The sequence below is a fragment of the Rana temporaria genome, chromosome 6 (genome assembly GCF_905171775.1).
Source record: "Rana temporaria chromosome 6, aRanTem1.1, whole genome shotgun sequence".
NCBI classification, from domain to species: Eukaryota; Metazoa; Chordata; class Amphibia; order Anura; family Ranidae; genus Rana; species Rana temporaria.
Window position 1 is genome coordinate 24,847,600 of NC_053494.1, and position 13,370 is coordinate 24,860,969.

General features: G+C 45.3%; 1 protein-coding gene across 1 annotated transcript in view; it reads left to right on the top strand.

The window, feature by feature from the left end:
• Positions 1–11,048, top strand: part of TBL3 (transducin beta like 3) — a 31,036-nt gene extending 19,988 nt beyond the window's left edge. The window contains exons 16-22 of the mRNA XM_040356471.1: positions 1,597–1,667; positions 2,283–2,439; positions 3,409–3,467; positions 3,555–3,658; positions 6,628–6,699; positions 8,353–8,511; positions 10,498–11,048. Coding sequence (XP_040212405.1) covers positions 1,597–1,667; positions 2,283–2,439; positions 3,409–3,467; positions 3,555–3,658; positions 6,628–6,699; positions 8,353–8,511; positions 10,498–10,649 — 774 coding nt within the window. The 3' untranslated portion in view covers positions 10,650–11,048. The remainder of the gene's footprint in view (positions 1–1,596; positions 1,668–2,282; positions 2,440–3,408; positions 3,468–3,554; positions 3,659–6,627; positions 6,700–8,352; positions 8,512–10,497) is intronic.
• Positions 11,049–13,370: the final 2,322 nt, after the last annotated feature.

Genomic DNA, 13,370 nt, shown 5'->3' on the forward strand with positions numbered 1-13,370 from the left:
ATTGTGTCATACTCACGCGTGCGCAATTCAATATTTAAAAATGGGCAGAAGCTGTAACATCTGCTGTTCTCCACATGAGGGCGCTACTGAAATATTATTCCATGGTAAGCGCTCGGGCACTCCAATAATATAAATTCAAAATGCTCTACTGAAAAATGTAATTAGAATGCTGATCGCCAAAGTTTTATTTTTATTTTTTATTATACTGTTAACTGTAATAGCCTAAATTTTAAGAAATTTTCAGCAGATGCATATCGGGCTCGCATCTCAAAACAAAGTCCTTAACATCCCAAAAAAACAATAATTCTGTGCAAATGGTAAAAAGGTGAAGCCCTCATTGGGACCCCGAGGGAACTCCAGTGCCCAGTCTAAAAATACATTTTGCTTTAGTTTTTAGCAACAGTTATCCAGGTCACCTTTCCTTTGTCCCAATTTGATGCCTTGAATGACCCAAAATTTTAACAATTGGGTTTTCCACCGTGTCTATCATAAAAATGCCCCGCTATTGGTCGATCTGTTTTTCAACAGTAGAACATTAACATGTCGTCTTAGTTGTCTGATTATTTTTTCAAGATACCCCTATCAACAATGACTGTGTTGATATGGGGGGGGGATCAAATACCATATTTTTCGGCGTATAACACCCCAAGTTTAGGAGGGAATTTTAGGGAAAAAAATTGCATTTAAATGCCCATCAATGCAGCCTCATCAGTGTCCATCTGCAGCTGGATGTCCTGTGTACTCGGCTCCTCTCACAGTTCCGCCCCTTGGCCAAGCTCCTATGATGGACATAACACGGGTCCAATGGTGTGACTGACTGTGACTGCGAGCGGAACCGAGCCTATACTCGGCTATGTGTATATCGGGGGGGAAATAAGTGCGTGTTATACAACGGCGTATTGCCGGCGGTACGGCGGCGCTGCTCATTGATTTCAATGGGCAGGAGTGCATTAGGAGCGGTGAGTTCACCGCTCCTAATGTGCTCCAAAGAAGCTGCTGGCAGGACTTTTTCTGACGCCCTGCCAGCGCACCGCTACAGTGTGAAAGCCCTCGGGCCTTTATACTAGAGTGTGAGGAGCAGCTGTTTAAGATCGGATTGCAGATGCTATTTTTAACGCTATAGCGCCTACAAACGCCCTCAGTGTGAAAGGGGTCTAATCCTTTGTGTTGATCTCAAACCACCCTCATTTCTGATGGAAGGGACCACTAGAGCATCCAGATATCTATCTTCACTGGGGTTCATTGTGCTCCGGCAGTCCCTGGTCTTTTGCATGCAGTTTTTTTGGCCTTGAGAGAGCCCAGCTTTGGCATCAAACTCCCCAATGCAATGCGAGAGCCTTGATGACATATTGAGAGGCACCCGTGTTGAATTTGGGGGGGGGGGGGCTTGTCCTGTCTTTTTTCCTTGTGAGATTTAGAAGCAGACTTTGTACTTTATACAGGTTCACCTGCACATCGATGGATTATAAAGCGCACTTGTCACCACTTTCTCCCAACATACCACCTCCTGCTGCTTCTGTACACAGGACTCTTAGTAGTTCAGATATTACATTTGATTTTCTGACTTTCAATGTTTTTTTTTTCTTTTTTGTTTAGACATTTGAAGGTCATGATGCCTCAGTCTTGAAGGTCATGTTTGTGAGTCGTGGCACACAGCTGGTTACAAGGTAAATGTCAGAGATATTATATATATATGTGTGTGTGTGTGTGTGTGTGTGTGTGTGTGTGTGTGTGTGTGTGTGTGTTTGCTTTCTTTTTGTTCAGTGACTTTTCAGCCAAGCTGCTGCTGTCACATCAACCTGTCACAGCTGTGCTGGCAACAGAAGGCGATCACCCACAGGGGGCCTTCAACAAAGACAAATTGTTAAGCCCCGTACACACGACCGGTTTTTCTGCCAGGAAAACTGGCAAGAGAGCTTTTGGCCAGGAAACTGGATCTGTGTATGCTTCCTAGCAATTTTCCCTGCCGGGATTCCCGGCAGCTTTTTTCCCACCAGATTTACTAATACTCTATGGGAAACACTGCGAAGCAGTGCCCATGGAGCGTCCACACGGCCGGGATTCCCAGCCAAAGCTCCATGGCAGTTTTCCTGCCGGGTTCTCGGCTTTCCCCTCGGTTTTCACCGCGGACTATTTACCGCCGTGAAAACCGAGCGTGTGTACAGGGCTCTTTCTTTACTCAAGTCAAAACTGAGAATTTTTTTTTGTGCGGAATTGTTTTTTTTAAAGAGAACCTGTGATTTTTGCTCATAGTAATGACATTACTTTGTTCCTGTCCTCAGCGGCTCCGATGGCCTGTTGAAGCTCTGGACCATTAAGACAAATGAGTGTGTCAAGACATTGGATTCCCACGAAGACAAAGTGTGGGGACTGCACAGCAACAAACTGGACAACGCTCTAGTGACCGGGTCTGCAGACTCGAGCATTGTTCTGTGGAAGGTGGGAGAGTTGTCAGATTGTGTTACTGATCATGTATTAGGTATATTGCAAGGCTTATCAAAGTCCAACTGAACATTCAGCTTAAAGTGATTGTAAAGTCTAATTTTTCCTATAAAAATAACAAACCTGTTATACTTACCTGCAGTTGATTTGCACAGAACAGCCCAGATCCTCTTCTCGTGTCCCTCTTCTGTGATCCTGGCCCCTCCCTCCCGTACAGTGCCCCTGCAGCTTGCTATGGGGGCACCCGAGTCGAGTCACAGTCCATTCAGACACGGAGCCCCCCCCTCCTGATTGGCTAGCTGACTTTGACAGCAGCGGAAAGCCAATGGTGCTGCTGCTGTGTCTCGGCCAATCAGAAAGGAGAATCTCGGATGGCTGAGACACTCGTGGACAGAGAGGGACCTCCAGGTAAGTATGAGGGGGCTGCTGCACACAGAAGGCTTTTAATTTTAATGCATAGAATGAAATAAGATAAAAAGCCTTCTGATCTTACAATCCCTTTAAATCATTCACAGTATATTCCAGGTGCATCAAAACAACAAGTATGTGAAGTCTTACTGTTTGCTTTCTTTAGAAAGCAGCTACAGCCTGAAAAGAAAATCCTGTCCCCTGCCAGCACACTGCAGAAAGAAGGACCCTTACTCTGTGTGAAAGCACTGGTCTCTCTGCAGAGGTGCAACGCACCTTCTATGAGTTGGCACTAAAGTTCTACAATCGGGGAAGCATGAGCTTTGCTGATTGCAGCTCTGACTTAGCAGGGCGTGTGGGTAGAAATCTCCTCTTGCAAACAAAAGAAACATGTTTTGGCATATTTGTCAGATTTTATATATACTTTGAGCTCACACAAGTAATAATGACCGGTCTATCAGTTCATAGAAATATCAGCTTCCTCTAATTTAGTGGACCCTTTGTAATGAGCACTAATGTGGTGTGAACAATGGAAATAACCCGTTACTTTATTCCCAGGATGTCACAGAGACAGAGCTGGCTGAAGAAATAGCTAAAAAGGAGGATGAGATCTTGAAGTAAGTGCGCCCCCGACTTTAATGGCATCTTTCGGATTGCTCCCCAATTACTCTCATTGTAACATGCCCTCTGTTTCTCTCCTGTAGAAAGCAAGAGCTGTCAAACCTTTTACATGAGAAGAGGTTCCTGAAGGCTCTGGGCCTGGCCATTACCCTGGACCAGCCGCACACCGCGCTCATCGTTGTAAAAGGTTAGTGCCAGGGAACTTGGTATAACTTTCGAAAAGATAAATATTTCAAAGCGTCTCCTGTTCACCCGTAAAGATGCCAATTCATGCTTGAATCAGATTTTGATACCATCACTTATTATTTGTGGGACCTTCTTATTGTTTGTAATTCTGTGCTGCGTCAGGCAGCCAGTCCACCATCTCGCAGGCTTCTTTTCTTCAAAAATATGGCGCCCCTACACAAGAGCTCTACTAGCCGATACTGTATGTGAACACTCTCTAATTTTATGAAGAGTGAGGAGTTTTGTAGTTTCAGTACTGAGGTCGGCAACAATCGGGAGCAGACCTCAGATCAGCGTGGTGAATGCAGAGCAACTAATTAAAGAAAGCTTTACCTCTGTTGCTCCCCCCCCCCCTTTAGCTTCAAACAACGGCTTTGCCACTTGAACAGATATACAGAAGCCTTTTATTTATTTTTCCTTAAAACTGAAGAGAAAAAATATTAAAGAGGTGCAGCTTTCTTTGATTGCAGTTAATTGGAGAAGGCTGCGTCCCACTGAGCTGAACACTGACCCCTGCCCTCTGCATGACTACTGACCCCTGCCCTCTGCATGACTACTGACCCCTGCCCTCTGCATGACTACTGACCCCTGCCCTCTGCATGACTACTGACCCCTGCCCTCTGCATGACTACTGACCCCTGCCCTCTGCATGACTACTGACCCCTGCCCTCTGCATGACTACTGACCCCTGCCCTCTGCATGACTACTGACCCCTGCCCTCTGCATGACTACTGACCCCTGCCCTCTGCATGACTACTGACCCCTGACCTCTGCATGACTACTGACCTCTGCATGACTACTGACCCCTGCCCTCTGCATGACTACTGACCCCTGCCCTCTGCATGACTACTGACCCCTGCATGACTACTGACCCCTGCCCTCTGCATGACAACTGACCCCTGCCCTCTGCATGACTACTGACCCCTGCCCTCTGCATGACTACTGACCCCTGCCCTCTGCATGACTACTGACCCCTGCCCTCTGCATGACTACTGACCCCTGCCCTCTGCATGACTACTGACCCCTGCCCTCTGCATGACTACTGACCTCTGCATGACTACTGACCCCTGCCCTCTGCATGACTACTGACCCCTGCCCTCTGCATGACTACTGACCCCTGCCCTCTGCATGACTACTGACCCCTGCCCTCTGCATGACTACTGACCCCTGCCCTCTGCATGACTACTGACCCCTGCCCTCTGCATGACTACTGACCCCTGCCCTCTGCATGACTACTGACCCCTGCCCTCTGCATGACTACTGACCCCTGCCCTCTGCATGACTACTGACCCCTGCATGACTACTGACCCCTGCATGACTACTGACCCCTGCATGACTACTGACCCCTGCATGACTACTGACCCCTGCATGACTACTGACCCCTGCATGACTACTGACCCCTGCATGACTACTGACCCCTGCATGACTACTGACCCCTGCATGACTACTGACCCCTGCATGACTACTGACCCCTGCATGACTACTGACCCCTGCATGACTACTGACCCCTGCCCCCTGTCCTCTGCAGTACTACTGACCCCTGCCCTCTGCAGTACTACTGACTCCTGCCCTCTGCAGTACTACTGACCCCTGACCTCTGCAGTACTACTGACCCCTGACCTCTGCAGTACTACTGACCCCTGCCCTCTGCAGTACTACTGACCCCTGCCCTCTGCAGTACTACTGACCCCTGCCCTCTGCATTACCACTGACCCCCTGCCCTCTGCATTACCACTGACCCCCTGCCCTCTGCATTACCACTGACCCCCTGCCCTCTGCATTACTACTGACCCCCGCCCTCTGCATTACATACTACTGATCCTATAATCTGCATTGCATACTACTGACTACATTTTACTTTGACAATATTGTAATATTCCTCTAAGTTTTCTTCAAACCTTCATTACTTTTAAATAGGGTGTTGCTAGGTAGGTTATCTTCTTTAAAAAAAAAAAAGCAGGAATATCCGGTGATCTTTGATCTCCTTGATATTGTTCAGGTCAATCTCCACCTCTCCATGGTTGCCTTCTACAGCTTTTAGAACATCTCATTCTATCGGCCACAAAATGTAACATGTGGTAAATCAAGATGGTACAATACGGGATTATTCCAAGGCTGCAGATAACAAATCGAACCTTCTTTTATTTTGTACACCATTATGTCTTTATTTTATAGTAGAAAACGGGATGAATGCTTAAAAGAGCTTGGATTTTTAAGGTGCCAATAACACAATCTACAACATAAAATAAAATTTACATCATTTTTATTTAATCCATGTAAAACATCAGAAGTGGATAAAGTTTTGTATTCAGTTATTTACTGATTGACATGGTATAGCAATCTTGACATGTTTTGTCAACTTATAGGCTTCCTCAGGAGATGTACAATACCATGCCAAGTAATTACTAGCTGAAATCCAATCCAAAGAGGATGTTCTCAAAAGGGGGAGGGTCCAGCAAGACACGGCATTTAGAACCCTCAAAGGAAGGCAGAGCCGTATATGATTAGCTGCGGGACGGACAATCAGGGCGGATTACTTTATCATATAGATGTTCAAGATGGCGGGGAATAACACTGAAATGGCAATCGGACTCTCCCCAAGGAGACCAAAAGGGTATCTAGATTAAACGCAGGGACGTGCCTCTAAGCGTACTAAACATTACAGTCACAACGCTTAAGATGGACTCAAGCCACTGGCTCCTGCCGACCACCTTTATTTTATAATGTGTAGGTTATATTGTGGTTGTTATGGTGGTTTGCTTGAAAACTATATTTTATAAGAATAACCCCAGAAAACCACATTTAAATGTTTAGCTACCCGACCCCTTGCAGTGAGAGCATGTCTTATTTCCTCTGCCTGCCATAGGAGCATTGTTTAAGGCCCAGGAACTTTCTAATCTCTCTATTTCTGATTAATACTTTTAATTTTAGCCATCCTGAAGGAACCCCAGGGGAAGGATGATCTTGAGAAAAACCTGCTGCGGTTACGCAATGATCAGAAAGGTAATGGTGTTTTTTAATGGTGTTTATAGAACCTCCATCCCTCTAAGGCCCCTTTCACATGGCAAGCCCGCTCAGATCCACCTGTTCGTTTTCCGAGAGGGCTATCCATTGACTCCTATGGGGAGACGGATGTCAGCGGAGATGTGTCTGCTGACTCCCGTCTGCCATCTGATTTGCTAAATACAGACATGTGGCGATATGTTCGCCAACCGCCTTGGCGGATTGGATAAAATCTGAACACGGACATGCTGTCCGCTTTCGTCTGATCTCTCCATAGGTATCGGCAGCGCTCTGACAGGTCCCTCCCTGCTGTCATCCGCAGGATCGCTAAACTGATCCGCCTCGTGTGAATGAGGCCTAACAGTCGGACACCTGTGAGAGGATTTAAACAGGAGCTGTATTTGTCACGTTTTCTTCTGCAGTGTATTGTATCGGTAAATGGGGTGTGGGGGCAGCAAACACCATATAACTTTCAGAAATAATGCCGCGTACACACGATCGTTTTTCAGCATGTCGAAAAAAACTACATTTTCCCAACTTCATCATTAAAACGACATTGCCCACATACCATCGTTTTAAAAAAATGCTCTAGCAAAGCGCGGTGACGTACAACACGTACGACGGCACTATAAAGGGGAAGTTCCATTCGCCTTTGGGCTGCTTTAGCTGATTCCGTGTTAGTAAAAGACGATTCGCGCTTTTTTTGTCTGTTACAGCGTGATGAATGTGCTTACTCCATTACGAACGGTAGTTTTACCAGAACGATCGCTCCAGTCTCATAACTTGCTTCTGAGCATGCGCGGGTTTTTTACGTCGTTTTAGCCCACACATGATCATTTTTTACAACCCGAAAAACGACATTGTTTAAAACTACGTTAAAAAATGCAGCATGTTCGAATTTTTATTTATTTTTTTGTCGTTTTTTTAGAACCTGAAAAATGATGTGAAGCCCACACACGATCATTTTAAATGACATTTTTGAAAAACTACGTTTTTTTTTTTTTTTTCATGCCGAATAATGATCGCGTGTGTACGCGCGGCATCAGACACAGCTGACACCCAGTGCTAGGACGACAAGGTCCTTTGGCACCCAAGACAAAAAGGCCAGAGTGCGCTCCCATAAGCTGCAAATGACTTGCTTAACTCCCCTCTCGTCTGCTAAAGTGCCCCAAGGCGACAGCTTTTTCTATCAACCCCTCGGCCTGGCACTGCTGACACCGCTACACTTAAATTGTGTATGTGTGTCTTGGGGCACAAGGGAAATGTCAGGTTTGCTTTGAAGCTGTCAGGAAATATGATTGACAGAACTTTCTTGTACTCTGCCTTTTTGTGTTTGACAACATACCTCCTGGCGTATTATTGAGAGACGGTGAAGTATACCTGCCAGGAAAATAATTGGCAGCGTTTAATGTGTTTATAGATATCAGAGGATCCTAGTCCAATCCCTTCAATATTGGCACAATCTGGTTGTGCTTCCGCTGTACGTTTTTGTTCTTTTCAGAAGTTACCTTGGCAATTGTACAGAATTTAATACAATTATTATGGAGTGGACAAGATGATAAACACCACAATGGTATAAAATGTAGATTTATATACAGTATGGGACGTGTGTGATGATTTAAGCCTCATGTATCTTTTATCCCACGTCGTCAGAGGCCATTCTGAGATACTGCGCCATCTGGAACACAAATTCCCGGAACTGTCGCGAGGCGCAGTGTGTGCTGAACATCCTCCTCACCCACGTACCACCTGACACCCTGCTCCAGTACAGCGGCATCCGAGGTACCGTGGAATCATTGCTCCCCTACACAGGTAAGAACCTTCTAATATTTCACATTAGTGAAGCTGTCTTTTTAAAGGGGTTGTAAAGGTAAAAAAATTTTACCCTAATGCATCCTATAAGTGCAACGCATTTTTTCAGCCAAAACACTGCTACCAGGAGGAAAGGGTTTTTAGGAGAGAGTTTCCAAAATGTACTCCATGCATGAGGCCTAAAAATGTTGGAAGAAATTATACTTGTGTATACCCAGCTTTAAAACCCAACAATAACCCGTTTAGTTGTGTTTTACAGGTATGAAGTGTTGGGCATTAATTAATTTCATTGGTAAGAATAATAATTTTATTTTGGCATTTGAAATGAATTACCGCTCGATCTCTCTCTAAACGCGCCTAGCATTAAAGGGTCACTAAAGGCAAACTTTTTTTTTTTTTTTTTTTAAATAACAAACATGTTATACTTGCCTCCACTGTGCAGCTCGTTTTGCACAGAGTGTCCCCTAACCCTGTCTTCTGGGGTCCCTTGGCGGCTGTCTCGGCTCCTCCTTGCAAAAGCTTTCTACCTTCATGCGAGCTCGCATGGTGGAAAGCTTTTGTGAGCACGCTCCCGTGATACAGTGGCGGGCATATCACTCGGCCCCGCCCCCCGGCGCGCCACGTCATCCGCTGTGATTGACAGCAGCGCCAGCCAATGGCTGCGCTGCTATCAATCTGTCCAGCCTAGCCAATCAACGGCCAGGCTGGGAACCGAAGACGATCACATGGACGCGTGCGGGACATTCGAGGGGTCAGGTAAGTAAAACGGGGGTTCGGGGGGGGGGGGGCGGTACCGTCGGATGTTTTTTCACCTTAATGCATAGGATGCATTAAGGTGAAAAAACATTTACCTTTACAACCCCTTTAAGGCAGGGGTCGACAATATCCGGGCGCCAGGTCGCATTGGCGACAAGAAATTGTGACTTGGCGCCCGCCAGTAATTGAGGCCGCGGCCTCAATTACCGGCCGCCGCGGGCCCGCCGCGATCGCTCAGCGGGGGAGGTGGGGGCGCACGGAGGCACAGGATCCTGTGTCTCCGTGCGCCCCCCACCTCCCCCGGCAGCGGCCTTGTGAAGTCCCAAGCTCTTCGGAAGCTTCTGTGAGCTGGCGCAATCTGGTGGTGGCCGTTGGCATTGCAGCAATTATAATGTGTGTAATTTTTCACTATTTTCACTGCCATCTCCTTCCCTCTAATTAGAACCCCCATTCATTATATATATTTTTTATTCTAACACGCTAGAGAATAAAATGGCGATTGCAATACTTTCTGTCGCACCGTATTTGCGCAGCGGTCTTACAAGCGCACTTTTTTGGGAAAAAAAAATACACTTTTTATAATTAAAAAAAATAAGACAACAGTTAAGTTATCCCAATTTTTTTTATATTGTGAAAGATAATGTTACGCCGAGTAAATTGATACCCAACATGTCACGCTTCAAAATTGCGTCCGCTCGTGGAATGCCGACAAACTTTTACCCTTTAAAATCTTCATAGGCTACGTTTAAAAAAAATCTACAGGTTGCATGTTTTAAGTTACAGAGGAGGTCTAGAGCTAGAATTATTGCTCTCGCTCTAACGATCGTGGCGATACCTCACATGTGTGGTTTGAAAACCGTTTACATATGCGGGTGCTGCTCACGTATGTGTTCGCTTCTGTACGCGAGCTCGGCGGGACGGGGCGCATTTTCTGGCTCCTAACTTTTTTAGCTGGCTCCTAGATTCCAAGCAAATTTGTCAAACCCTGCTTTAAGGAGTGTTTTTAGACGCGTCAACATTTAACAAGCGTAATCGCTTTTTTCTGCCCAGGAGAAGCGTGCAGCAGGTGAAGTAGATTGAGGCCAGAACTCCTAATCTGTGTGATTTTGTTTATTTCAGTTTAGGAAATATTGAAGCCATGGGCTCTGCAGATAGGGAAGGTGAAGAGGGTGTAGTAAATCAGAAAACCCTTTTAATTGTTCTGACTTTATTTCTCCTTTCATCCTACAGAGCGACACATGCAGAGGATGTCCCGACTTCTGCAGGCTTCCATGTTTGTGGACTTTATGTGGCAGCACATGAGACTGACTGATTTGCCAGAGGAGAAGATAACAAGTATACCCGTTACCAGCCGCCCCACACGAGAGGATGCCAGAGCATGACCAAGTCACCAAGCTAGGTGACAACCAAGTCCTCTGACAACTGCAGTGCATATAGACAATATCTATACCAAGGAGGTCTAAGAAGCCGTGTTTTCTCTACCACTGGGGCCTCGTTGTGTTGTGGATGGGAGCCGGTGCCCCCCGGGCTCTATAACAGTGCCTTCATAAAATAGACTGAGCGCTTCCTGAATTTCACATTTACTGGCCCTGGTAACCTTGGATCAGAGCGCTGGAGACAACTGCCGTCTCTGCTGATTGGTTTTTCTGTCCGTTGGACATCTTTATAGAGAGAAACTTTTGAGTCTTTAATTTTTTATAATAAACCATCTTTCCCAAACTTTGGCTACATGGTGGATTAATAATAATTGACTGTTTATCTAATAAAAGCCTTTATGCCAACAACTGATGTTTACCTTTCTGTAGGGAGATTAATGTTCTGTAAATGTAAGAAACATCTACAAGCAAATGTATACAGTAAAACCTTGGTTTTAGAGTAACTTGGTTTGAGAGCGTTTTGCAAGACAAGCAAAATGTTTTAAGCGGTTAAGGACCGCCGCACGACTATTTACATTGGCAGAATGGCACGGCTGGGCACATGGACGTACCTGTACGTCCCCTTTAAGATGCCCAGCCGTGGGTCGCGAGCGCGCTGCCGGCGGCGCACTCGCGACACGGTCCTGTCCTGTCAGTGACCGCGCCCGTGGACCGATCGGGTCACAGAGAGTCAGAACGGGGAGAGGTGAGTGTAAACCATGGGTCTTCAAACTATGGCCCTCCAGTTGTTCAGGAACTACAATTCCCATCATGCCTAGTCATGTCTGTGAATGTCAGTGTGTTACAATGCCTCATGGTATGTGTAGTTCCACAACAGCTGGAGGGCCGTAGTTTGAGGACCCCTGGTGTAAACAAACCTTCCCCATTCTTCCTAGTGTGGCTGTCAGTGATCGTCTGTTCCCTGTGTTAGGGAACGACTATCAGTGACATCACACGCATAGCCACCCCCCCCCCCCCCCCTACAGTGAGAAAACTCCCTTAGTACACACATAACCCCTACAGCGCCCCTCCTGGTTAACCCCTTCACTGCCAGTGGCATTTTCACAGCAATCAGTGCATTTTTTTATAGCACTTTTCGCTGTGAAAATTACAATGGTCCCAAAAATGTGTCAAGTGTCCGATGTGTCTGCCATTATGTCGCAGTCATGAAAAAAATCACTGATTGCTGCTATTACTAGTAAAAAAATTAAAAAATTAAGAAAAATGCTATAAAACTATCCCCTATTTTGTAAACGCTATAAATTTTGCGCAAAACAATCAAACGCTTATTGCGATTTTTTTTTATATTATTTATATTTTTTTTTTTACCAAAAATATGTAGAAGAATACGTATCAGCCTAAACTGAGGAGAAAAAAAAACATTATATATTTTTTGGGGGGATATTTATTATAGTCGCTCCTAATCACGTCGCAAATAGTCAATGCTTTCGACGTGGACGTAATTTACGCAAAGCCCTATTCGCGAACGACTTACGCAAACAACGTAAAATTTTCAAAATACGACGCGGGAACGACGTCCATACTTAACATTGGCTATGCCTCATATAGCAGGAGTAAAGTTACGCCGGAAAAAGCCTTACGCAAACGACGTAAAAAAATCCGCCGGGCGCACGTACGTTTCTGAATCGGCGTATCCAGCTCATTTGCATATTCTACGCTGAAATCGACGGATGCGCCACCTAGCGGCCAGCGTAAATATGCAACTAAGATACGACGGCGTAAGACTTACGCCAGTCGAATCTTAGCCCAATTTCGGCGTATCTTGCTTTCTGAATACAGAAAGAAGATACGCCGGCACAGCTTTGAATTTACGCAGCGTATCAATAGATACGCCGGCGTAAATTCTTGCTGAATCTAGCCCAATATGTTTTATTGGAAGCCAAGTAAGAAAAGAAGCATGCCTCCACAACTTTATCCTAGAGATGTTTTGACAGTGTCTTGCCACCTATAGTTGATTGCTTCAGTTACACTATCGGGACTGAAATGCTCCAGGAAAGCTTTTCATGCAGAGCTAATCAAAGTGATCAGTTGACAGTAAAAAAAAAATTGTGTGCTATTGAGAAGGTGATTAGCTACACCTGATTGCATTTACAAGTAATTTTTAGGAGGGTGGTAATCCTTTATTTTTAACTCAGTGATTCTGTTTTTGAACAGGACCGTTTAAAAAAAAAAAAAAATAGACCGGAGTAAAAAAAAAAACAGAAACAGATTTAGAAAAAAAAAAAAAGGACCGGAGTCCCAAACAAAATCATTACCGATATGAAAAAAAACGTACCGGAGTCGAAAAAAACCTGGACCGGATTAAAAAAAAGGTCGAGTCTAAAAAAAATAAAAAAATAAAACGGGACCGGAGTTAAAAAGAAAATAAAAAAAACGACCGGATTTTTTGAAAAAAATTGATGGGTTGGCTGCGCAGTGGAAGGTTAGTGGCGAATGTGGTCCCGACTGGCCTATCATAGTCCACACTCCACTGCCCAAAGGCCCCATGCCACTAGGGGGCCCCATCAGGGTTGCCAAGCTCAATAAAACCAGGGACAGTATGTAAAAATCTGTGTTTTTTTTTTTGTTTTTTTTTACATCTGTCCCTGATATGTCCAAAACCGAGATGCTTTTGATGTGAAAATCCCGAGATTTTAGCTGCCCTGCCTATGCAATGCCTCCTGGCGT